The sequence below is a fragment of the Brienomyrus brachyistius genome, chromosome 1 (genome assembly GCF_023856365.1).
Source record: "Brienomyrus brachyistius isolate T26 chromosome 1, BBRACH_0.4, whole genome shotgun sequence".
In the NCBI taxonomy this organism is placed as follows: domain Eukaryota; kingdom Metazoa; phylum Chordata; class Actinopteri; order Osteoglossiformes; family Mormyridae; genus Brienomyrus; species Brienomyrus brachyistius.
This window is the reverse complement of record NC_064533.1, coordinates 7,499,229-7,524,958: the sequence shown is the minus strand read 5'-3', so window position 1 is coordinate 7,524,958 and position 25,730 is coordinate 7,499,229. Positions and strand designations below refer to the sequence as shown.

Genomic DNA, 25,730 nt, shown 5'->3' with positions numbered 1-25,730 from the left:
CCTCCCCCTCACCCCGCCCTGCAGTTTTCAGGCTTAATTACTGTGTGTTTGCACAGCTGCTGTGGCTTACCCCCCCCCCCCCCCCCCCCCGCAATTTTTAATTACCAGCCATCCTGAAACCAAGCGTATCACTTAATGCATGTATATGTTTTCTTCTCTCTCAAATGGGTGGTCTTCCTCACTGCTAGCAATGGTTTTCCTCGCCAGAGTTGGCAGACTCCTCATGATCGGAAACGATCCCCACAAAGCGCTCGGCATCCATGCTGTCTGCGAAGGATCAATTATATTTATGGTCATTAGCAATTCAGACCAAATGGTGTCATGACTGAGAAATAAATTACCTTTAACAATCCGTGACGGACGTCTTGGGATCAACGGGAAGGAACAATCTAGTGATCCATCATACGTCCTAGAAATTGGCCCGAGGTTGCAGGATGCTAAATGATGGATTTGGCTTCGGGTCAAAGGTCACATAAAAGCCAATTGATTTTAAAGGCCCCCGGCTGATGCATCTCTTGCATGTTGCCACTCCACTGGTGCATGCAGACGTATGAGCATGCATTTTAAAATGACAGTATGTTCCTCTTTCATCCTGCGGTCTGCCGTTCTCCACACTTCCCTTGGGATTAATTACTGCATTTTTGAAGTAGCCTTGAAGCATCCTTAATCAAAGCTGTTGGGTTTGGAATATACTTCACTACTCAGAAGACCTTAACATGACATCATAGTCAGAATTCTGCAGCTTATGATTGGTTATCAGCATATAGAGTGACTAGTTGTATTTTCCTACATACATTTTAACGCAAAGTTTCAAACTATTACATCTGGGTAAATTTCAGGAGGTGACTATGGTTAAATTGTCCGGCAGCCCTTGACAACTATAATTTGAGTGAATTGTGGAAAGTAAATATAAATAGTTCAAGGAAACAAATCACACATAACCTGTGTCTATACAGAGTTTCCCCTCCTTGCCGATATAATTGACCTAGGGTTTTTGCTCTTGGTGTACATCACTTCATTTTGTTCCTCCAATCAGGTGATGGCTGTGGTTGGTGGGCAAGGCTGTAATCCAATCAGGTGATGGCTGTGGTTGGTGGGCAAGGCTGTAATCCAATCAGGTGATGACTGTGGTTGGTGGGCAAGGCTGTAATCCAATCAGGTGATGGCGGTAGTTGGTGGGCAGGGCTGTAATCCAATCAGGTGATGGCTGTGGTTGGTGGGCAGAGCTGTAATCCAATTAGGTGATGGCTGTGGTTGGTGGGCAGGGCTGTAATCCAATCAGGTGATGGTGCTGGTTGGTGGGCAGGGCTGTAATCCAGCTGGATGATGGCTGTGGTTGGTGGGCGGGGCCTCAGTGAGCAGGTGACCCTGCCCAAACGCCTGGCAGGAAGGCAGTGCTGAACTTTAAAGGTGTCACTAAATATCCTCGGAATCAAAGTACCAGGGTCGACTGTGGCAAGGGCACCTGGGGGGTGGAGGGGTGGGGGGCAGCCCTCACGCCTTCTGCAACCTTTCAAATTCAGATTTGGTGGGGGGGGCAGGGAATAACTGAGAAACAGGGAGAGGATTCTCCCTCCAAGCACAGATGCTCCCCCAGGCAAAACAGCAGCATACCGATCGTAGCGCCTCTGAACTTCCTGGAGCCACACCAGAAGGGGAACACCCTCTCTGTCAGAGGCCCAGACACTGCTAGCGAGACTTGGGGGGTAAGAGGATAACTGAGTAAGACCCAAATGCTTGTGTGATACATGTCATTCACCCGGGGAGGTGTGTGGGCCTGATGGTAACCCATAGGAGCCACTAGAGAATCAATCAAAAATTCAGTATTAATCAGTGTGCATTCAACTTTAATTTAGCAGCAATTCAGCAGTAATTCCATGCTATTCTAGCACCAATTCCACATTGGCACCGTGCTAATTAAATGCCAATTTGCAATTAATTTCAGCGAGAGTTCAGCACTACTCAAGAACACTTGACAGCATTGCCGGGCAGGTTGTATGTTGTTGGGGGTGGGGGCACCCTCCTTAGCATATGCACAGCCCCGATATGCTATCGCCATGGCAATGCCAACATCTGGGCGAGGGCAGGTGAGGAAATCCATAACTCCATTGAGAGATGCAGCTGCCTGCGTATTCCACATTCCCAAACATCTGGAGCAAGTCACAGGTGGTGAGGAAGGGGGCAAAACATCAAGTCATGAAGAGGCTGGAAACACCTGAAACTGATGACCAGAAGTTATGTGGCAAATGGTGTGTGAGAGGCAGCGTCAACGTAGCAAACAAATGAGTGTGTGTAAGCCATAGGCAATGTGTAGCTCAGCACATGAGGGATCTGCGTTCAGAAGGTCATGGGTTCAAGTCCCCAGGTTGGCAGAATAGTCATATCCTCAATAGGCCCTTAAGCAATGGCCCTTAACACCAAGGGCTCCAGGGACACTGGGTGACCCTGCTGTATAAAACGTACCTGCTAAATAAGAAAATGTCCAGCCATTCATCCACTATGTAACACTTAGACAATAACAATAAGAACCTCTTGTGTGATATCCATGAGGCAATAAAATGGATACAGTTTCAGGGGCTGTAGCGTACCTGGTTTTCTCATTGGCCCACTCCCTTTTTAATAAAGTCCTTCCATTGGTCAGACTGCCTGCACCCAGTACAAAAGCCCTCCTACCGCATCTTACAACCTGCTGCATGGAAGGCTCCCCGTTGCCATGGTTATAGCCAGTATTTAAAAAATAACCTGACTGGTAATCAGTTGTATCAAAAATTGTTGCAGTGATGCAGCTGTCTGTCCAACTTGTAAAACTCGTGCAGTGTCCGCGTCCTGGTGCAGTAAAACTACTCCTGAGAAACTAGTCCTGTACACCCAGGCATCGTGATCTACACTCTAGGGTCACGCGCTTTCAGCCAGAGAAGGCCTTTTTTGTCCCATTTTTTGCACCTAAACAAGATCTACAAATTCAGGGCTGGGGGTCAATTCAAGCACAGACACCTGGAGTAACGAGAAAAACCTGAGGCTTCGTTATGAATGAGTTGAGTAAACAAGATGGGGACAGACGCAGCCGGAAGAAGGCAGCCGGCAGATACGACGAGCTCTGGAGAAGAAGGGAAGAAGCCTGAAAACTTTAGGCGAGATGGATAGATAGAAAGTTAGCTATGCTCCATTTGTGCCAAGGAGAAATTCCGGATTACAGCTGAGAACACCAAGATAGCAGCAAATTAGCTACCCAGGAATTATCCACTCTGCCCTTCATGAGCGCTGGAGTCAGTGCTGATATCTATAAATAACGAGTAACTGGGGACGGAATTGGAGGTGGACATCAGCTTCTTCCTCCACCTGCTGTTGTGTTTAAGAGAGCCAGCCACCCCTCATCAGAACTAGGTGCCAGACAGCTCCCCAGGTCTCCCCCTGAACAGCCCAGGACCCCCAGAGGATTGGCGAGATTCCAGTACATGTATGGTGGCACCTAAACCTCTCATATTCTCCATCCTCGCCACAGATCCTGCTGGAAGAACAAGCTGTGCTCAGAGCTTCCCAGCGAAGCTGAATCTGCAACAGAGAAACTCACCTATTTATAACACTAACGTTGTTCTGCCTTAATGGGACTTCAGAGCAGCAGGACTGACACTGTTACACAACCGATATGAAATCGTGCAAATTACATCCTTCTCGTGCACTTCTCCGCCGGCGGCCTGTCGCCTCGTCCTGATAACATCCGGAGCTTTCGGTGGCTCTAAAGCTGTCATCTGCAGCCGCGTTGTGTTTCAGAAACGTCCCACCGCACCGACCAAAGGCTGACCACCAGTTCAACTAGTGGCTGCTTAAATGAATCACCCTGGCTGTGAGCATTGCAGAAACCTCACTCAGCGTACTGATTAACCATTTATGTTGTTGTATTGTATTACGAAACAGTGTCCATGTGACACCCAGCACCAGCGGTTTGCTAAGTCGGACCCCCCTCACAAGATGGCACCCTAGGCCGCCCATGTCGCCTGGTGCGTCGATTGGCCATGATTCGGATGAGGATATAATAGCCATCAGTACAGCACAGTGTGTTTCAACCTCATAACCGTGTGAGCAGAGAAGCATGTGTGGAGGAAACTGGCTGCGGCGCCACAATTAACAGACGACAGAAAGTTCAGAGCCGGTGATTATGGTGCCGGGACGTAATGGCAGAGCAATGAAATGCCCTTTAAGTGAGGGGGGGGGGTCTGTCAGGAACACTGCCTGTGTACAGTATCACCCTGTATCGCGGGGAAATCTTCATCCGCCCGGGCACATTAACAGACGCCTCGCTGCGACTCAAAGGTCAGCCGCTGTTTATCTGCAGAGGGACGGTGTGTTCTTCTGGAACGCCGGACGCTGATGAAAGCATGGACTCTGGGAGTGTGTGGTCGGCTTGACCACGAGGAGCGCTCTAATTCAATTTGCGTCAGGGGTGGGGGAGGGGGTGTCACGGTGGGGGAGGGGGGGGCCGAGGGATGGGGAGGGGGTTCGGGAAAATTTGCCGGTCCAGGGAGGGGTAGGTTACCTGTTATCAAAAGGGCACTAGGGGCAATATGCTGGCCAGGGGGTGGGGGTCCCTTGGTAAATTCTGCAGTTGGCCCCCTGCATGATGGGCTGTATGCCCGTCCACCCCACCCCCCACTACTGATTTGCATGGGTCAGTAGCATTTTCAGTGTTTTGTTCCCGTTTCTCACTGCAATCCACGTGCAGTCAGGTGATCTCGCACCTCCTGGGTTGAGGTTCCACGTAGCTGGTTGGAGCTGGTGGAGGCTGTTGTCGTTGTCCCGTGACAGTCAGAAATAGAACAGATAGCCATTAATCCAGCTAATCTCCCTGCATTTCTGACTTTCCATAATGAGAGTAGCAGCAGGGAAGGGGCCTTAATCCTAAAGTTGAAAATCCATGAAAACATCCATTGCGGAAAACACAGGAAAAAATGTGAGCGGCATAAAGTGGCTGCTAGTAGTTTAGGGGAAGCTTCTCCTCTGTTAATGGAGGAACCACAGGATGCCGTTCTGTGTTTTATACTTACATTCATCATCTTCTGCTGCTTTAGTTCCACAGGCCTTATTACTGTCTACTTGGTTTATGACTATTGATGTGGCATGCATGTTGAACATCCAACGCAGACCCATGGTCATTTCTGTAACCTAGGAGGGATGTTTAGATGGAGATCTGCAGCCTAGAGCGATTGTTGTCATACAGGAACTCAAAAAATGGATCTATCACCTAAAACAATCACTGTAGATAGATCTGTCAACTGTGAGGGATTGGTATATACAGATCTATCACCTAGAACAACCGCTGTAGAAAGATCTATCATACATGAGGGATCATATATATCACCTAGCTCAATTACTGTAGGTAGATCTGTCATACAGGAAGGATCATTAAATATCACCTTATTTTACTGGTAATTGTCTATTGGTGATTTTCATATCCACATAGATAATCCCAGTGACATCTTTGCTGAAGAATATCTTGCCTGTTTAATTTATCACAGCATGTAAATTGTCCCACTAATTTTCAAGGCCGTATGCTTGACTTGGTTATCAACAATGGACTCAATATTCCTGCTGGTGATGTTTGGAATCTTGCTTTGTCAGATCACTTCTGTGTTTTCTTGGATTTGCTGTTTCTTCTAGTTTCCCTACCCAACACTGCAATTAGGGAAAAAGGCACATCAGTGAAAATACTAGGGATTCATGTAAGAAACTTGGACCTATGTCTTCGTGCACAACATCAGGTTCTGACAAGGACCTTCTTGGAAACCTAAACAGCAGTATTATCGGGGTTTTTCATCCCATCACACCTGTTAAGGCTAAAATAACCACCGGCAAAGAAAAAGCACCACAGAGAAACATCACAGTAGCTGCTATTCAAAAGAGGGAATGTAAGATGGCAGAATGTAAATGGAGGAAGAATGGGCTTCAAATCCACCTTGATATTTACAGTATAAAGAAAAACTTCGGAGGTATAATTCTGAGCTACACAAGGCCAGACAGTCTTATATCTTTAGCACAAACCTCAATAACAGCCTTGCCCTATTCGCCATTGTGGACAAATGAATAAATCCCCTAACACAGTCAGTCCCCAAGTTCTCTTCAGCCGAAGTGTGTAATGAGTTTGTGTCTTTTTTCCACAACAAAATTAAAGGTATTAGATCGTGCATTTGTTCCACCCCCCATAGGCAATGACAGCTATCTTACCGTGTGAACAAAATATGGCCGTCCTGTCTGAATTTAACGCTTTCAATACCAAAACCCCGGAGGATTTAGTGCACCACCTTAAAACTTCAGCCTGCAGACTTGATATCTTGTCTGCTAATTTTCAGAAAAGTGTTTTTAGCTGCCTTTCATTAGATTTACTGCATAGTCAATAGCGCTCTTCGACCAGGCAGACTCCCAGCCTCACTGAGAATTGCTGCTGTAAAGCCCCGAGAACAAAGGAAGCCGGAAGGCCCAGGGGTTTGTAACTATAGGCTTCTCTCTAATCTTCCATTCATGGGAAGAATTACTGGGAAAGCAGCCCTTACTCAAATTACAAACTTCCTCACTGCAAATAGCTGCCTTGGCTGTTTTCAATCCGACTTCCGTCCACATCACAGTACTGAGGCTGCTCTAAAAAAGGTACTAAATGACATTCCTCTTGGTGTGGATCTGGGTACTGTAACTGGTGTTACTGGGCCTCGGCGCAGCCTTTGACACGGTACACCATAAAATACTACTGGACAGGTTAGGCCAATCAGGTACAGTCCATAAATCATACCTAGAAGGCAGGGATAATTTTGTAACCATAGGCAGTTATACCACAAGGACTGGATGCAACAGAATTTGCTCCAGTTACACTAAGACAAAACAGTAATATGATGCGTTTTGGTAACAAAACTGAAGGACTTGTTAGTTTCAAACTAAATGCTTTTCTGGGCACTTTCTGGTTTTGTACTATTTTCGTCCATCTTTTGAAACCACTTAATCCTAACTGGGGTCACCGGAGCCTCTCCCAGGAGCAATGGGCACCCTGGGCAATCACTACAGGGTGCGCATACACTCAGCGGCCACTTTATTAGGTACACCTTGCTAGTACCGGGTTGGACCCCCTTTTGCCTTCAGAACTGCCTTAATCCTTCGTGGCATAGATTCAACAAGGTACTGGAAACATTCCTCAGAGATATTGGTCCATTTTAACATGATAGCATCACGCAGTTGCTGCAGATTTGTCGGCTGCACATCCATGATGCGAATCTCCCGTTCCACCACATCCCAAAGGTGCTCTATTGGATTGAGATCTGGTGACTGTGGAGGCCATTTGAATACAGTGAACTCATTGTCATGTTCAAGAAACCAGTCAGATGATTCGAGCTCATGGTGCATTATCCTGCTGGAAGTAGGCATCAGAAGATGGGCACACTGTGGTCATAAAGGGATGGACATGGTCAGCAACAATACTCAGGTAGGCTGTGGCGTTGCAACGATGATCAATTAGTACTAAGGGGCCCAAAGTGTGCCAAGAAAATGTTCCCCACACCATTACACCACCACCACCAGCCTGATCCGTTGATACAAGGATGGGTCCATGCTTTCATGTTGTTGATGCCAAATTCTGACCCTACCATCCGGATGTCGCAGCAGAAATCGAGACTCATCAGACCAGGCAACATTTTTCCAATCTTCTATTGTCCAATTTCGGTGAGCCTGTGCGAATTGTAGCCTCAGTTTCCTGTTATTTGCTGACAGGAGTGGCACCCGGTGTGGTCTTCTGCTGCTGTAGCCCATCTGCCTCAAGGTTCGACGTGTTGTGCGTTCGGAGATGCTCTTCTGCATACCTTGGTTGTAACGAGCGGTTATTTGAGTTGCTGTTGCCTATCAGCTCGAACCACTCTGGCCATTCTCCTCTGACCTCTGGCATCAACAAGACATTTTCGCCCACAGAACTGCTGCTCACTGGATGTTTTCCCTTTTTCAGACCATTCTCTGTAAACCCTAGAGATGGTTGTGCGTGACAATCCCAGAAGATCAGCAGTTTCTGCAATACTCAGACCAGCCCGTCTGGCACCAACAACCATGCCATGTTCAAAGTCACTTAAATCACCTTTCCTCCCCATTCTGAAGCTCGGTTTGAACTGCAGCGGTTCGTCATGACCATGTCAACATGCCTAAATGCATTGAGTTGCCACTATGTGATTGGCTGATCAGTAATTTGCGTCAACGAGCAGTTGGACAGGTGTGCCTAATAAAGTGGCCGGAGAGTGTACATGTACTCGCAACTACAGGGCCAATTTAGACTCACCAATCAATGTTTTTTGGCTGTGGGAGGAAACCGGAGCCCCCAGGGAAAACCCACATGAACACAGGGAGAGCATGTGAACTCCACACAGAAAGGAACCTAGGACCTGCTTGCTGTGAGGCAGCAGTGCTCACCACTGCACCACTGTGCTGCCCACACTTTAGTTCTTATCTGTTTTTGTAAAGCACTTAAATGACTTTTTGTGTGTGAAAATGTGCTGTACAAATCAACTTGACTAGACTTGACTGTCACCTAAAACAATTACTGCAGATAAGTCTGCAATCTGGGGGGGGCGGCATGGTGGTGCAGTGGTTACCCAGGTGTTGCCTCACACCTCTGGGACCCGGGTTCAATTCTCCACCATATGTGTGCGGAGTTTGCATGCTCTTCCCATGTCAAAACATGCTGAGGCTGATTGGACTTGCTAAATTGCCCGTAGGAGTGCATGTGTGAGTGAATGGTGTGTGAGTGTGCCCTGTGATGGGCTGGCCCCCCATCCTGGGTTGTTCCCTGCCTCGTGCCCATTGCTTCCGGGATAGGCTCCGGACCCCTCGCAACCCAGTAGGATAAGCAGCTTAGAGAATGGATGGATGGATGGATGGATGGAAGTCTGTAATCTAGGTAGGATCATCTTTTGTAGATCTGTGGCCTACAGTTATTTCTAAAGATAGATCTGTCATCCTGGAGGGATCATTATATGTAGATCTATAGCCTAGAGCAATTGCTGTTGCAAGATTGCAAATCTAGGTACGATCACCATATGTAGCTCTGTAGCCTAGAGTGATGTAGTTTGGTCTTGGCAAGACATTCCAGGTACATGGTTAACAAAGTCAGATGTAAGGAAGGGATATTGTCTTTAAGCACAGGAATGCAGACTGGTTTAGTAAAAAATGCGGAAATAAATGAAAACAAAACAGTTGATTCAATGGAAAAATAAACAAGACAATAAATACACGAGAGAAAAGCCACAGCAGCCATCAGCAATCAGAGGTGAAAAAGAATAAATATGCTCATTGTCTGACTGATGGACACACCCCCACCCTTCCGTCTTTATTCATGGAAGGATTGCTGTGGGTGTCTGTAGGCCAAGTGATTATTTATGTAGGACTGTCTCAGAGTAATTGTTTTTCCTAGATACAAAGGTACCATCACCAGTGTAAAAGTAGCGGAATGTGATTTGTTATTTTAAGATTAGTATAGCCAGACTTTCTTGTCATGCACAGTATGGTGTACGCATTACCTTAAAGGACTCATAAGGATACTTATTTTTGTACTATGTGGTTATCGCATAATTGAACGAGAAATATTTTAACATTAATTATAGATTATATAACTGCAATGTAGCAGTTTCTCACAGACATTTTATCCTATGGTTTGTGACCCCAGTGTGGAGTATGAACCCTCACTAAGACAATTATCACAATTATAACATCTAAATATGGCTAATAAGTGGGACACTTACTGATCGTTTACATGTTGATGTCTAGTATGTTGAACTTTCTATATGTCTCTGTTCTGAGCGGTTTCCCGCCGTCTCTGATGGCAGTGGTCTGGCAGTGGTCTGGCAGTGGTCATGAGGAACACTGTACTACACTCTAGTACAGGGGTCTGCAACCTGCAGTTCGTGAGCCTCGTGTGGCTCTTTCAGCACGAGTCTGCAGCTCTTCTCAGAACGTTCACATTTTCACGTCTTAACATATTATGATAATACTTTGGTAAATGAAAATAATTTATTTGTGGGTTAATGTTATTATTTTTCATTTAGATATTTCTTTAGCTATATGTGAATGAGGCGGTCCGTCGCACGCTTCTGTTACGTCTTAACTGCACAATTGTGATCTTCCTCCAAGTCATTCTCTAGGACGAGATTACGTCTCTGGTCAAATGTTTTGTTTTCTGGAGTTTTCTTCAGTGTCCGAAAATGGATGTAGGCTTCAAAGTTTATTGGGATTCCTAATTCTTTCATACTTTTTTGTAGTAAATTGTCATCATGCCTCCCCAGGTCGTCATAGAAATGATTACATTTTCTCAGATTTACATACTATATCCAGCTGAGTTCAGAGTGGTGAGGACATTTTGCGCTACCCGGTCAGCACAGTCACAAGCAGTGAAGTGGAGAGTGAAGGGCAGACGACTGCAGAGCTCAGAAAGAAGGGGTTAGGGTGAAGACTATCACTACAGAACTGAACAATATTGTAATATTAGTCACCTTTTGCGCTGTTACATGTCCGAGGGATTTAAAACTAAGAACATGCCCCCCTCCGAAATTGTTTTTTTTTTTTTGTAAGTACTTGAATTTTTGTTTTCGTGTCAAACGCATTAAAAATCGTGTCTCAAACCCTCTTCTCCATCCCTTGCGGCTCTTTGTAAATCTTGGGTCAGACATTTAGGATAAAATGGCTCTTTGCTTTAAAAAGGTCGCCGACCTCTGCCCTACTACAATGCAGTAGTAGACCTGCACAGGACTCAGACAGCACAGTGTGTCATATCTAGTTCATCGTTAAAGCTGAATGTTTTCATATATTGCAGCAGATGCAATCAGATTCTTAATTACGTTACTCAAGTCTTCTAAATGAAATAAATGCCATATGGTCCGCGAGAAATGTAGCATTGCCACAGCGATAAGGGCAATACCGACAGCAGTGACCATGCACAGATCTGTAGGTCATAGTGATTACTCAGAATAGATCTGCAAGCCAGAGTGATTATTGTAGGTAGACTTGTAATCCAGCTGACAGTTTAAATTCTAGTTACCTAAAGCTCTTGCTGAAGGTAAATTAGTGGCTCAGGAGATGCAAACACACAAAAGTAACCAGCCTCTTACTGTAGGACACCCAAGTGTGTTTGATGTTGCTATGGCTACCACTCAAATCCAGGATTTAGGATCCATGTGCATCACTGTATTGCCATGGTAACATGATGAATGCTTTCTGATTCCCAGCCAGAGCCGAGTGGAGTTTCCTTATAAGCTAGCGTGGCACTTAAATAAGTTAAGAGATCAGTTCCCTTCCTGGTGTTTCAGAGAACGCGTTAAGACTGCCACTTAATGGAAGCAGGCCCCAGACGATCAGTCACATGGCACCTTTAGAGGGGAGATGTTTTTTAGGTATGCAGTTTGTGCCGGCCTGATGGCAGTGGAATCTCCAAGTGCTCTATTAGACATAATTAAATTACCCGTAATGAAAATTACATGAAAACTGTACAGCTAAAATGTGTCTAATTTCATGATAACTCTTACCAGAGAACTGAACATGGATTGCCAGGAAAGGAAATAGTCAACAAACTCCAGTGTTGTTTTCCATGAATTTCTTGGGGCTCAGCAGGTGGTACATTGAGCTGACCTGGTTCTCATGAAGTGTCCTTGAAAACAGGGGGCATATAAGGACCATGTTTCAAAAGAACTCCTTCACAAACCGGCCTTCTGTCAATATTTGTTCCACCAGACATCTGGTCAACAGGTTGACAAGGAAAGAAGCGACTTACAAATGTGGCTCGTGATTGGCCTGCAGGCAACGCAGTTAACCAGCAACCTGTTGAGGTTTTGCCTAGAAGAATTGACACAAAAAAACTGGCACAATGAGAGGCACCATATGTCAGACGGGGTCATAGCCAGGGGAAGGGGAATGTCAATCAAGGCACTCTGAACACACGCGGGAATGCTGTGCTCAAACTGGATGCTGATCTTACCCAAACTGATGTATGCTCACTGCTCTGGTCACCGTGAAGACCGTGTTGTCAAAGCACGGCACGATGAAGGCAAGGAAAAGAGGGCGATGATCCACTGAACAGCTCTGAGACAAAGGGGTTTCTTAATAAACAGAACAATGGGGAGACCACAACATAAAAGGACCAGGAGGGGTCAGAACGAATCAGGAAAAACCAGAATTAACCAAAAGAAACCACAAAGTCAATACACTGATGGGAACAGGCAGCATAACACACAGTAACATACCGCAATGACTCACCAAGGAAAACACAGACAGGCACTTAAATATACAGGAACATCACAGCAAACAAGGAACAGGTGAAAACCATAATCAAATTAACAAAGCAAAAAGGAACAGGTGAGGCAGATTACAATTACATGAGCATGAAACTAAGAAATACCCCAAAAATAGAAACTAGGAGGCATAATACAGAGGGCTGAGTGCATTAGATAAAAACCAAACAGGACACAAGCAGGGCAAACCAAACAGGGGAGCAAAATAACCAGGAACACACTAGGAACAACAAAAACCCAAAATTTGATCAAAACAGGTGAGGCTGGTTCCAAGCCAGCCTCCAGTGTGCAGCCAGTAGGTTCTCAGTCTTTGAGCCCGTTGAACTATGTGGCGGTCCGGGGAATATGGAGAGCTCGCTGGGGCTAGAGGAAAAAAGATAGGGTGGAGAACACAATGATCAGCATCACCTGCTGGCCAAACAGGGAAGAGACACAAAAGGCAGGGTCGCATGGGCACTCACCCTGACAAACTGCCACTTATCACAACGTGAGCACCCTCGTTTAGGGCACCCCGCCCTCTACGTGGCACTGCTGGGGACGACAGCTGCAGCCACCCTTCAGGTGTCCGTGTTGGGCGGAGTCAGAGAGGACTGGGCGGAGTCAGAGAGGACTGGGCGGAGTCAGAGAGGACTTGGCTCCACTGTCTTACCCACTGCCTGTTGCTATTGGCCGGCCTCTCTGCGCTGTGGACAATCCCCAGGTTTTGTTTTAGTCTCTGTGTTCTGTATAAAACTTCTTTTAATCTCCCTCCTCCTACTGCTGGCTTCCCTGGGGTTGTGCAGAGTGAAACCTGCCTCTCTGTTTTTCCATGCTCAACCCCCACCACCCCCCAACCCAAAAGGCTAATGGTAAGTTCCAGGTTCACTGCAGCCATGCAATGAGTAAGCACTCGTCAAAGGTGGATGGATGGATTCATATATGATAAAATTCACAGAAGGGGTCACTAAAGCACTTCATTATATAGTCACACTGATTTGAACATTGAATTAATGGAATCCTTACAGCTCAGAACAAGTATATTGCATATTGTTAAGCAATGAACAAACAGGTAGTGAGAAATGTAACATTTTTAGACAGAGGCTAAACACAACATAGCAAACCCTTATTGTGAAGCTATGAGTTATGGGGGATGCTCTGTGGGGGCCGATCTGATGGCAACCAGAGAGCACGCCCAGAGGGGGCCGACAACATGGCAGCCAAGGGCCGTGCTCATCGGCATGCTCCTTTGTTGTCATGTTGCCGGCCCCCTCTGGGCATGCTCTCTGGCTGCCGTCAGATTGGCTGATAAAGCTGCCGCCAGGGTGCATGCTCACTGGGAACCAGAAAAAAGGCAGGCTCGGAGCATGCTCAGTGAGGGTACATAGCACGCCAGCCAAAATAGTATGCTCAGTGGAGACCAATCAGACAGCGCCCAGGGTGCGCGCTCAGAAGGGGCCAGCCAGATATAAGCCAATGAATACAGTCAGTGTGGCAGGAAAGGTTGTCCTTGCTGAGGTGGGCTTTGCTGCTCATTGCACACTGCTGGCTCATTAATTACCACACTGTTGGCCCTGTTACATGAAGGAAAAGAGTTCAGTGGAACACGCCACTTCAGCAGTGTTCGGAGATGGGGTAGGGATCTCATTTCCTAGGTGGGAAGACAGTGTGTGTGTGTCGCTGCCCCGCTTCCCACCCACCCCCCAGAAGACGAAATCTGCCTCGGGTATGCTGGCACGAGGCGTGGGAAGGGAATAAAAACACGCTGTAATGAGAAGATCCATTACCTGAGCGGATGGAGATATTTCACATAAATACTTTCAGCGAGCGAAGCGGCCATTTAGTACCACGTGCGTCGGACTTATTCATAAAAGTGAAAGGAAAATTATGTGCAGCGTTACATTCTTCCTCACGTATAATTAGGTGATGTTTTGTTTTTGTTTTCAGGGCAGGCAGAAGTGTAGGAAAAGATGGATGAGGAACAGGCCTGGGGGGGGCTGCAGGGTGGGGGTGCTCTATGAAGTAGATTTAAAGGTCACGGTGATGCACAGCGGGCAGGTATCGTGTTTCCCTGAAGGCAGAAAATGGACCCGATTCTGCCCTGTTTCAAAGCCTGAGAAATGTACAAAGGAACAGGGACACTGTTTGATCTAGTAAGCGGCCATCTTTCAACTCCAAAGGGTCTATGAGGCTTTCAGAATACATCACTTCCTGCAGAGGGACTTTAGAAAATTTATTATAATTCCCACTGTCTGCTGGGTGGTAACCTCTCAGCCCAGAAAGTGCTTTAGTTGCCATCCAAATCCAACTGGTAATCTTTCCTGCATGTCTTCAATGGATTTCACTGGCACGGCAATCAATATCTTCACAGGCATGAGCTGATCGTAGAGTTCAAACATTCAAAGGTCAGCTGAGTTCTCCCTTTTCCTCCCACCATGGTCCTGTTGCATCAGATTAAGAGTGAAGACCATCCTGGGCTTTCTTAATCCCCCCCAAACCCAACTGCAGCATTAGTTGCCATGGTCACCGGGTTCATTTAACCCAAAGTTGGAGCCTCAGCAGGATAGCTGGGGTGCACAGAGGTAAGAGCGCACCCCGCGGCACGATGGGACGTGCATTATATCAGTGGATCGATGAGCTTCATTTATGCCGGGGCATTAATGGACAGGACATACGATGCTACAGGTAAAAAAAATGCTGAGAAATAAACTGAAGTGACTCAGTGCTTCAGTGCCGGAAGGCAAAACAAAAAGTACCTAAAGTGTAGGGTCTGACACACGCAGGCCTACAATTACTCTGTTTATGGGTGATTTAATCATGGTGATATAAGATCCCGATGAGTCAGGAAGTAAATTTTAGCCATGCAACGTAATGTTTACCATATCCAAGTTAAACAGGCTCTTCCACATGCATTGCACCATTCCAAAGAATACATTCTCTACAACACCAAAATATTTCAAAGTACGAATCAGATATAATGCACGTGTGCCTAGCGATCTATATAGACTTTGCTGGATAGGTACTTGTTGGTAAAAACTTCCGTTAGACGTTGTTTACCTTTTACCGCCATCTAGCGGGAGAGACGAGGATTGCATCATGCGCAGACCCTTGTAGAACAAGCCATCCTCAGCGACATAACAACTAGCCTGAACTGCACCTTCGCAGTCACTGTAAGAGCTTGACTGGCTGGGACTGCAAGCTGACTGACAGCGCAAGTTAAAGAAAGGGTTCTGTTTGAAGTGCTTGGGAGAGGTTATGATAGCTGGTGATGTTAATTTCTGATGATTTATCTAATTACTCATTTTAGTATAGTATAGTTGTCACACCTGCCCCCAATCCGCATGATAACATCCGCAGTACATTTGAGGAAGGCAAAGTTACATTACAGCTCAGTCTTATTTACATGGTGCAGTGAGCAGTACTCACGCCGCAGTCGTTCTGCTTTCTGTTCAGAGGTTTGGCTTACGAGGCTTGGGTGGTGTCCCGTCTTCCAGGTTTCTACATGTGTAGTCCTGTTTCCTTTGTGCCTGTCAGTTAGCCAGCAGGTACTGGTCCGGTGGTGTTCATGGCTTTTCAGTTTCCCAGGTTCCCGGTCCTGGTTCTCCAGTCCTCTGCGAATGAATCTGCCTTCTGCTTCACCTCATCCTGGAGACTGTCCATCCAGTCAGCGCCCCCCTGGTTCCCTGTTTCCAGCAGTGTTGGAACCATGCCAGTACCCACCACTGAGGACACCAAGGTCAAGTGCTCAGTCATTTTTTCTGCAGCTCCAATAACCACGATCCATTACGGGGCGCACCTAGGAAGGGCTAACACATCTGACCTCGGTATTTTTACAATCTTGGCTATGGCCCTGGTCTGGACTATTGGTCTCAGAGGCCAGGGGGCAGAAAATCTAGCATGATGGATGGGCAGCGCAGGTTGAGGTGTTCTGTCACAGACCTTAATAATGAATTCTAGTGTGTTTAACCTGCATGCTCCTGTATGAATACAAGTCGTTATAATAGTGGCTTTAGAAATCTGAATTAGAGTACAGACATCCACCTAGAAAAGATTTTCGGAGAACTGAGGTCAATTGCGCGCTGGATCAGCGATGGATTCTGACAAATCAGTCTTTCTAACAGGATCTACGAAGCGGATTAATTAGTACGGCCGGATCAAGAAGTGGACGGGGCTGGTCAATGCCCACCCAAATTTCTGCTAAATCCATACAATTGGTCAGCTTTAGCCCGCGCCATCTGAATCTGCCAATCACGTTTATTTCTTTCGGCCCATCGGATATTCTTCTTTTGTAGTCGCTTGTGGAAATGAAGGAGGAATGTTACCTTATTATTATTAAAGCTCCTTCTTGTTATAATGAATCTTTTGTTGCTATAGTTTGCTGTAATGCTTTGTTGAATAAGGATCTTTGTTAGTAGTGTTTTAGTTAACTTTTAGATAGTTAGCTAGCTAGCTAACATTACTGTGGGCTAGGAAGCTCACCAGAACAGTACAGCGGAACCCCGTGTCAGCTGATTTGGTAACCGCGGTCTCAGTCTAATAAACAAATTAAACTTTCTCACAGATATGCAAGTACATGAGAAACAAGTAATTTATAGTGTTCACTACTATCCACAGCGTCGGAGTAGGTCTTGGAGCGCATTCCCCACGGATACAACAACAACAACAAATTTATTTTTGTATAGCGCATTATCACAACATTACATCGTCTCAAAGCGCTTTGCAGCATCCGCACCCACACCCCCCACGAGTGCAGTACTGTATTTAATATTTACAGTTTGCTAACGTTGGTATCAGCGCAGGGTTGCCAATTTCGGTCAGCTGGCTGGAGTGAGATTTTAAATTCGAGACAAGTCTGCACACACATGTACACGCATTTACATGTAGGTAACAATATGCTATAATTTGCTTAAATCAGTCATACACAGCCATAAAGAACATGCAGCAGTTTTTGGTTCCCAAATCAGCTACCAGCAGTCGTTTCCACCTTTGTCTGCAGTCATTTTGTTTATGGTTTGGTAATTATCTTTTATTGCTTTTTCTCTAAGGAGCATCCTTCCACTATATTACTGTTCACGTTACATGTCCTGCACTTATGTTCTTATATATCAGTTCATGAACTTCAGTTGAAAATGTGTCTTTAATATGCCAGTACATACGCTTATGTTTTTGTTAAGTTTATGTTTGGTTAGCAGACACTTCTATCCAAAGTACCTTACAGAAATTAAAGAATCTATAATTATCCTCAAACTGAGCAGTCTAGATCTGCGCCTGTTCAATGGTGTACTTGACTACATCGGCTTTCGTCAGGGCCGGTAAAACAACGTGGACTTTTATTTTCTAATCTTTGCTAATAGTCCTTGCAGCGTGCAAAGTTAAGGAATATCGATTCTTCGGCGTATGGCGCAGGCAAGATCGGAACGTTCCGCGACCACCCCCTTCCCCAGCGTCTGGCGCCGTGCTCGTGCAGACAGGTAGCCCCCGCAAGCCACTTCCTGGAAATGACATCTCATTTGAGGCACGAGCCGCCGGCGGGCTGAGAGTACTGCGCCGGTTTCCATGGAGACACGGCGTTCGCCAGGAAGTGCATGTTTTTGTTCGCCATTCGCGCAAAGGATGGATTGATTAATGTTGCATGTTGTGCTTTGGACCGGCAACACAAACGCGACAGCTGTTTCCAGAAAGCTCGAGAATTGTGGAATCCTGCCTGGGCGTGCGTTTTCTATGCCTTACCTTGTGAATTGTGTGCTCGTACGCATAAGCAAGCTGTTTTGTCCAAGCTGTCTGTGACCTTAAAGGAATCGACCTTCATAACCTTAGTGAGATGCAGTCCTTCCCGCATAATTAATCGCGTATTTAGTTTTCTTCTTCACTATGAATGACATAGAACCTGCCACAAATGTTTGATTTGTTCTCCCCCCTCATTTCACTGCTGTCTATGCACAATTGACACAATAATAGCTGATTGTTTCTCCCAATAGTGAGTAATAAGCTTTGCTTACCTTGGAATTATGCAGCGATATTGAGCAGGTTGACAGATGTAACCCTACCAGGGTTTGGGCGTCATGGGTTAAGGACAACAGTTTTTAAGCAGATAAGACAATATGTTATTGTGGTATTTAGCTGATGCATTTGTACAGGCCGACCAACTTCTAACCATTTTATCCTAGTCATGGTAGCGGGGGGGCTGGAGGTGGCGTAGAGACTGGGATCACCCTGAATGGGGTGCCAGTCCTTTACCTGATACATAAATAGACACACTGTCATATTCTTGGTAATTTAGAGATGCCAGTGTAGCGTAACTGCACGTCTGGTTTATGAGAGGGGAGTTTTCATGACATGTAACAAGAGCAAGGGTGCCATTCAAACCCCCCAACCTCAGAGTGGGTTCAACTGAGGCAAAAATGGCAGCATAACAGCATTAACAAAATCATAAACAAAAAACAGACAACAAAACATAATGTAAAACTAAGTTATATTTAAATTATGTTGTTTTAACGTTTTAAAACTCTAAACCACCTAGATTTAAACACATCCAAGGTGACAGGTGTTCGAAATCTTAGTCTTCCGGAGCACATTCCACGCAGCCGGAACAGCAAACATAAAACTGGCCTCGCCAGACGTGGCGGGAACTTTGGGAACCAGTAGATGCAAACAACTGCTAGGGCACAAGGAACGTGTACCCACACTGGAAACGTTCAAGTAAACAAGTCAACAAACCTAGCAGTGACGTAATTGCTAGTCGTCCTCTATTCATAATAGGCTAGTCTGAGTTTATACAATTAAACCAGACTGACTTTGCGTAGTCAAGCTAGGTATGAAATGTACAGAGCTCTTAAAACACGCTTATTTGTATAGCAGAAAATATCAATGTATTTGTTTCAAAGAGAAACGAAAAATTAATACTTTGATGCTTTAAAAGAGTGTTCCGACACCTTTGTTCACGCGAGCATTAGCGTTTGAGGAACACCGTAGATATCATACGGCAGGGACTAGACTGGGCGTCTTTGGGTGTCACACTCCCAGTATGATTTCCGTGGGGTGCGGCCAGTTTCGGAAGATGCGGAACCCAGGGCACCTCCTATTGGCTGGAGCCGTGGTTTAACTTTAGAGAAGGGAGGGTTTCAGACACTGTACGAGAGCACCATGGCACGGAGGTAGGCAGTAATAACGACACATTCTTATCTCATTATGTCGCCGTTTGCACGGTTGCACAAGCGCCCTTAAGGCGTTTATTCTGCTGCTTTGTACAATGTGCGACTGGATTGTATAACGGTGCTTTTGTTGCATCTTTACGTGGTATTAAGAATGTACTTATATATGTGATTTATTTTTATAAGTAATGAGTCTATTTAGTGTTTATTAATAGAAAAGTTGGAGTTTGGGTTCCCCTTGTTATTTTCCAACTTTGAACAGTTTTTACATAGATGGAAGTTAAATCGTTGAGCAATGCGCACCGAAAACACAAATTACTTTTAACGTGGAGGGTGATCCATATTTTAATGGCAAACATGGCATTTATTATCGTGTTTTCTTAGTGCTAGCGTTAAGTTTCGTTTCCACGAAACTTCCTTGACTTGTTTCCTCCCCCAGCCGACATGCTGCCCAAACGTACTTTCCCGGAGATTTATTTTATTTATTTATTGTGGTTTTCCAGATTTGCCACTCAAAGGAGGAATTAATAACAATAATAATAGTATTATTATTATTATTAATAATAATAATAATAATAATAATAATAAATCATACTAAATGAAAAACTCCTTATTTACCTTGCAGTCAGGGTGTGAACCAGGATCTATCAAATCTCCTGGATGAGCTGTGGAAGCTGGATGTTAACCGACTGAAACCGGGGAGGGATTACCGCCTGCGTCTGACGTTGACTGGTTCAGCATCTCCGCCCTTCCTCTTCGCTGTCACGGGTGGCGTTAAGTTAAAGCGTTGTCCTTAATTAAAATACTTCAATTGCTAATTCGAATATTTAAGCGATGAGATAAGCAATTAAGAAATGTTTCTTTCTTGTTTTTTATAAACGTTGTAACTGGTTGTCTTTCTAATATTGCATGTATTACTGGATTTGCCGGTTTCTTTTGTGTTTAAACCTTTGTCTCTGTGCATGAATGTTGGAAACATGCTTTCATGTTATGTCTGGCCACTCGTTTCAGGGGAAGGCAGGTTACGTGGCCCAGGGCAGCAATGCCGCCAGGGACAGTGCTAAACTACCTCTGTTCTCCTTCGTCAATGAGGTCAAGCTGAGGAGCATCAAAACCTACAACAGTAAGCTTGCCTTAAACCAGCGTAACCGTCATGTGGACTCAATAGTGTAGATTAGGGTATGGATTATAGGGGCGTAACAATATGGTGGAAGTGTTTGTTAAGGTGGGTGCAGACTTTGGGGCTAATTTCATAATCCTCAGTTCCTCAGACTGGAGGTTGGACAGCCTGGAAGATTAACCACTTCAGGCAGCTAAGAAAGCGATACACAACACGTTGTATCATGCAGGCTACTGCCATGTGGACTAATAATACCCCTTTTCAGGCTTCATGAACCTGTTGGACAACTATGAGATGTCTACAGGTTCCCCGGAGACAGTCACTGCAGAGGAGCTGGCTGAGGACAGCCGCTTCCTTGATGCCATTTTGGAGACCAGTGTCATGAAGGTGACACTCTTAGATGCTGAGAGTCTGCCTGCTTCTCGTTTTGTGGTTTGAGGGCTGAGACATGACAAGGTCCACTTAGCAGCCGTGGTTCCTGGTGATTATCAGAACCAAACTGGAACCTTTCCCAGGCAAAGTCTGCTCCTTATCCAGTGATACATCCTATATTTAAATGATAAAAGTAAGGAATTCTCCCCCCAGATCTTCTATACACTAACGTAATTGAAGAATGACAGGAGGGAAAACATTTAAAATGGTTGCGGTCGACATTCTGAAGCCCCGGCTCTCTAATTTACACTTAATCAATCCATGTACCTATTCTGATCAGACTCCAGGGTAGAAGGGCTGCCTGTACCTGCATAATCACATACTAGGGGCAATTTAGAGACTCCAATTAGCCCAACTGCATGTTTTATAGTGTAGGGGGAAACTCCTGCAAGCCCCACACACACAGAGGGGGTGGCATTCAGAGCCCCAACCCTGGGGGTGTAAGATGGCGGTGGTACCCACGGAGCCACCATCATTTGAAACTAAATGTATTATTTCTGGCAGTTTATGGATGTATTCACTATGTTTGGTCTTTTATGCCTGTCACCTGCAAGGGTGTAGATTTTTGTATGGATGGTGGGGAAATGGTCCTACCAATATTGTAGGGGTGCCATGTGTATGTTTGGGGGGGGGGTTTCGGGGCTGATTTGGTCCCTTTCAATGTTGAATCTAAACCTACGCCCTCAGTTACCTGTTACTTTTTGTACCGAGTATACATTCAGTGATGCTAGCACATTGTTAGCATAATGCTAACCGATACCTTTTCTTTCTCCTGCAGCGTGCTCATGAATACTTGGTCAGCAAGCACCAGTCCCAATCAGACTTGAAGAGTTTTAAGAATCAGCTCTTTGACATTTGGTTTCGGCTCTACCACCGAGAACGAAGCGGGGGGTAGGTGATGCCTTCAGGGCCCCTACGTGGTCCAACTTGTAGACAGTTTTTCAGACCCCTTCAAGTTGTCCACAATCTGTTATATTTCAGACTCATCTTAAAATGGACTCTATTTTTTTCTTAATCAATCTACACCCAATGCTCCACAATGACAGAGCAAAATCAGGCTTTAAGTGTTGTTAATTTATTAAAAATAAAAACAGAAATATCCCTTTAGATAAGTATGCAGAGTCTTCACTTAGTACTTCGTTGAAACACTTTTAGCAGCAATGACCATCGCATCTTTTTGGGAATGGCTCCCATTCTTGGTAGAATCTTTCGAGCTCACCCAGGTTGGACGGTCAGCATCGATGCACAGCCATTTTCAGGTCCAGAGATGCTCTATTGGGCTCCGGTCTGGACTTTGGCTGGGCTTGGCTTTTCTGAGAGAATAGCCCTGCATTTTTCTGCACATGTTTTTCTCTCTATCCTGACTAGTCTCCCAGAACCTGTCGCAGGAAGAATTTCCCCCGTAGCATGATGCTGTCGTCACCATGTTTGATTATCGGGATGGTATTAATGAAGTGAAGCTCAATTCCAGGTGTCCTTCACACACACCACTGGGATTCGTGACCACATACTTCAATTTGTTTCATCAGACCTGAGGATTTTGCTTCTCATGGTCTGAGAGTCTTTGAGGTGCTTTTTTGGCAAATTCCCAGCGGGTCAGCATGTGCCTTTTAGTGAGGAATGACTTCCAACTGGGCACTCTACCATAAAGGCCTGATTGGTGGAGTGCTATACTGGTGGTTACACTTCTTAAAAGGTTCTTCCACCTCCATAAGGAACGCCTGATCTCATTCATAGTGATCATTGGGTTCTTAGTTACCAGTCTGACCGAAGCCCTTAGTTCCCAATTACTGTTTGCATGGGAAGCCAGATCTAGGAAGAATTTGTCGTTCCAAATCTCTTCCATTTGAGGATCATGCAGGCTACCGTGGTCTTGGATACCTTTAATGCTGCAGAAATGTTCCTGTATCCATCCCCAGATCTCTGTCTTGCAGCAGTCTTGTCTCGTAGGTCTACAGACGGTTCTCCTGACCTCGTTTCCACCAAAGTGGTGCCCGTTTTTCCCAACCCAGGACTAGTTCTGTGTGTTTCCACTGCAAAAAAAAACGGCCCTGGGGCAGAAAAAAAAATGATTCCAACATGGCAGCACAGAAAAGCTGGTCTCAGGATTTGGAACCGTAACACCAGTGAAAGTGGGACACACTATTACTCCAAACCTTCCACATACCCAGAAAATCCAACCAATAATCAATATAGTTTAGTCTAATATCGCCGGTGCTGGCAGTGAAACAACGTGCCAGCTTATTAGCAGAATAACGTTACATAATTTTATTTTATTTTTATTCTGTGAAAAATTAAAGATCAGTCTGGCCAGATTTAATAATAAAGCATATATATGTCGCAGGTTGAATAAATTAAATATTGTGACGCTCAAGTGGCAAAGAGATTGAGGCGGACAGCAAAATTCAGCTAAATACAGATTAACCTTTACTTTCACATACACTTGCATAACATTTCTATTCCATTCTTTTTTTGAGACCAGTGGAAACGCAGGCAGGTTCTCAAAAGGTATCAAGTCAGAACCAGTCCAGCACCAGTAATGGCTCTGTGTCGGTGGAATCGAGGCAATGGCTTGGTTTTCACTCTGATTTACTTAATCAATTGTGAGCTCATATATAAGCAAGTGTCTTGTTTTTCCTGATTGTCTAATGAATTCACTTTGGCGCAAGTGGACTCCAGTCAAGTTATAGAAGCATCACAAGGACAATTGATAGAAGTAGGATGCGCTGGAGCTCAGTTGCAAGTGTCATAACAAGGGGTCTGAATACTTATGTAAATGGAATATTTCAATTTTTAATAAATTAACAAAATACTCCCAAAACCTGTTTTTGCTTTGTCATTGTGGATTACCATGTGTAGACTGATTACAAACAATCCATTTTAAAATGAATATGAAACATAGCAAAATGTGGACGACTTGAAAGGCTCTGTTTACTTTCTGTATGTGGTAAAATCCAGCAAATGAAAACTGACTTGCAGTGTGTGACTGGATAAATAACTCGGTTCTTATTCTGTCATTTATGTCCGCCAAACAGAGAAGACTCTTGTGGGTTTGAACACGTGTTTGTAGGGGAGACCAGAGATTCGAAGGAGCTCATAGGCTTTCACAACTGGGTCCAGTTCTACCTGCAGGAAAAGCTCAAAAACGTGGACTACAAAGGTTACAAAGCTCTAGGCAACAAGAACACGGTGAGGAAGGTGTCTGACCTTTTATGTAAAAGAGTGTAACATGCCAAAAATGTGATCTCATGTATGACTCGGTGAGTGCAGGATTATGAAAGTACTCCATAAGGCAGTGATACTTTTGCTAACCGTTCGTTGATCCTTGCAGCCAGATGAAGATGACCACGTCCTAAACCTGCAGTTCAGCTGGAAAGATCTGGTGAAACCTGTGGGCACGTCCTTCATCGGGGTCAGCCCCGAGTTCGAGTTTGCGGTTTACACCATCGTCTTCCTCATGTCCAATGACAAAAAGACCAGTGTCATCGTGAATGTGGATGAGTACCAGCTGGAGCTGGTGGTGTGCCGGCATGGGTGCGCCATTGGGACGTCCTACCCCAAACTGCTCAGCAATAACTACCAGCACCGATAGAGGCACAGGCTGGGTGCGACAGCCCAGGGTCTGTTCCTACAGCTGATCCCCCATCCCTACTGGTTGACCATTGGTCCATTGCAAATACCCAGTGCTGGGCCATGTTTCCTAATGCTTCTCTTACATTTACAGTGCACATCTCCACTGCAGACCCCCCTCCAGGCCAGTCCCAGGATCAGACCTCAGTTTTCATCCTGTTATAGTTAGTCTGTCACATGACCATGGTCACATGTTCTTCTGTCCACTTGGTCACTGGTTCCAGGCGGTTATCTGTTACTGCCTAGCAGATATATCTCTATTTTAGTGCCTTTGCTAATGTATAATCTTTTTTAATATACAAATGTTTCAGCCTATATATGACACTTTTTACAGCAGTGGTTTGATTTTGGATAACATAATTTGGTCATTAAAATATACTAAGATTTCAAACATCAAAAGTGAACGTGTCAATTTTCTCAGAATGTAAAAAGCATGTTGATCTTTTAATTGTGACTGTTCATTATTAGCAGTTAGCAATCATGATTGGATGGTCTGGATTGTGACTTGATTTGCTGAGTGGTCTGGATTTGGTTGAGCCTAGGATCAGTCTTGGGGACATGACAGACTGGGCAATGGGGTCATAATTAGTTTCATCCACTACTTACAATTTTAAATAATCTATATGCACATTATATGAAAATGTTCCCTTGTCTTGCTAATAACTTGGTGCAACAAGCAACCAATACTTTGTGAATTTGTAGGGAAACCAGATCTCCTTTTCAGATCAACCTTTAGAAAAAAAAAACAAAAAACCGTTTATCTTTGGTTGAATTCAGCAGGAATCTAAGGCGGACATTAAGAATCCTTACAGCTTCATTCTTCGCCAGAAACCCCTGAAAGCGTTTGAATGGTCAAACAGCTGAGAAGTAGGATGGTTGGTATCACCTTGGAATGATGAATGAACGGCCCTCGTTTTCTGAGTCACGCGGAGATGGGATTTTTATTTGAGTTGCATTTCACATGTCAGATTGTTTGTCTCAACTGGAGCATCAGTGGGCAGCTGGATCCGCCTGATCATGAGCCTGAAAATGTGTCCTTTGTTCATCTCCAGATCTGAGAGCTCAAACACACGGGGATTTGTATAATCTGTGCAGCCGTAGTAGCTAGTTTAGTGGTAAAAATTC

At 45.1% G+C, this 25,730-nt stretch overlaps 1 protein-coding gene and 1 long non-coding RNA gene across 4 annotated transcripts in view; one reads left to right on the top strand and one right to left on the bottom strand.

Annotated features, from left to right (window-relative positions):
• LOC125735773 (uridylate-specific endoribonuclease C-like) overlaps nucleotides 1-25,004 on the top strand; it is a 77,293-nt gene extending 52,289 nt beyond the window's left edge. The window contains exons 2-8 of the mRNA XM_049006251.1: nucleotides 19,400-19,426; nucleotides 20,049-20,145; nucleotides 20,432-20,546; nucleotides 20,809-20,930; nucleotides 21,754-21,866; nucleotides 24,011-24,164; nucleotides 24,307-25,004. Coding sequence (XP_048862208.1) covers nucleotides 19,416-19,426; nucleotides 20,049-20,145; nucleotides 20,432-20,546; nucleotides 20,809-20,930; nucleotides 21,754-21,866; nucleotides 24,011-24,164; nucleotides 24,307-24,567 — 873 coding nt within the window. The 5' untranslated portion in view covers nucleotides 19,400-19,415 and the 3' untranslated portion in view covers nucleotides 24,568-25,004. The remainder of the gene's footprint in view (nucleotides 1-19,399; nucleotides 19,427-20,048; nucleotides 20,146-20,431; nucleotides 20,547-20,808; nucleotides 20,931-21,753; nucleotides 21,867-24,010; nucleotides 24,165-24,306) is intronic.
• Nucleotides 1,831-15,700, bottom strand: LOC125735889 (uncharacterized). 3 transcript variants are annotated; one of them, XR_007395184.1, is made up of 6 exons: nucleotides 15,330-15,700; nucleotides 12,758-12,979; nucleotides 11,984-12,659; nucleotides 11,780-11,841; nucleotides 11,535-11,656; nucleotides 5,476-5,670 (listed from the first exon to the last, which is right to left on the bottom strand). It is a non-coding gene; the product is annotated as an uncharacterized LOC125735889 (long non-coding RNA). The 3 variants fall into 3 exon arrangements; XR_007395190.1 differs by lacking the exons at nucleotides 5,476-5,670; nucleotides 12,758-12,979 and adding an exon at nucleotides 1,831-2,221; XR_007395178.1 differs by lacking the exon at nucleotides 12,758-12,979.
• Nucleotides 25,005-25,730: the final 726 nt, after the last annotated feature.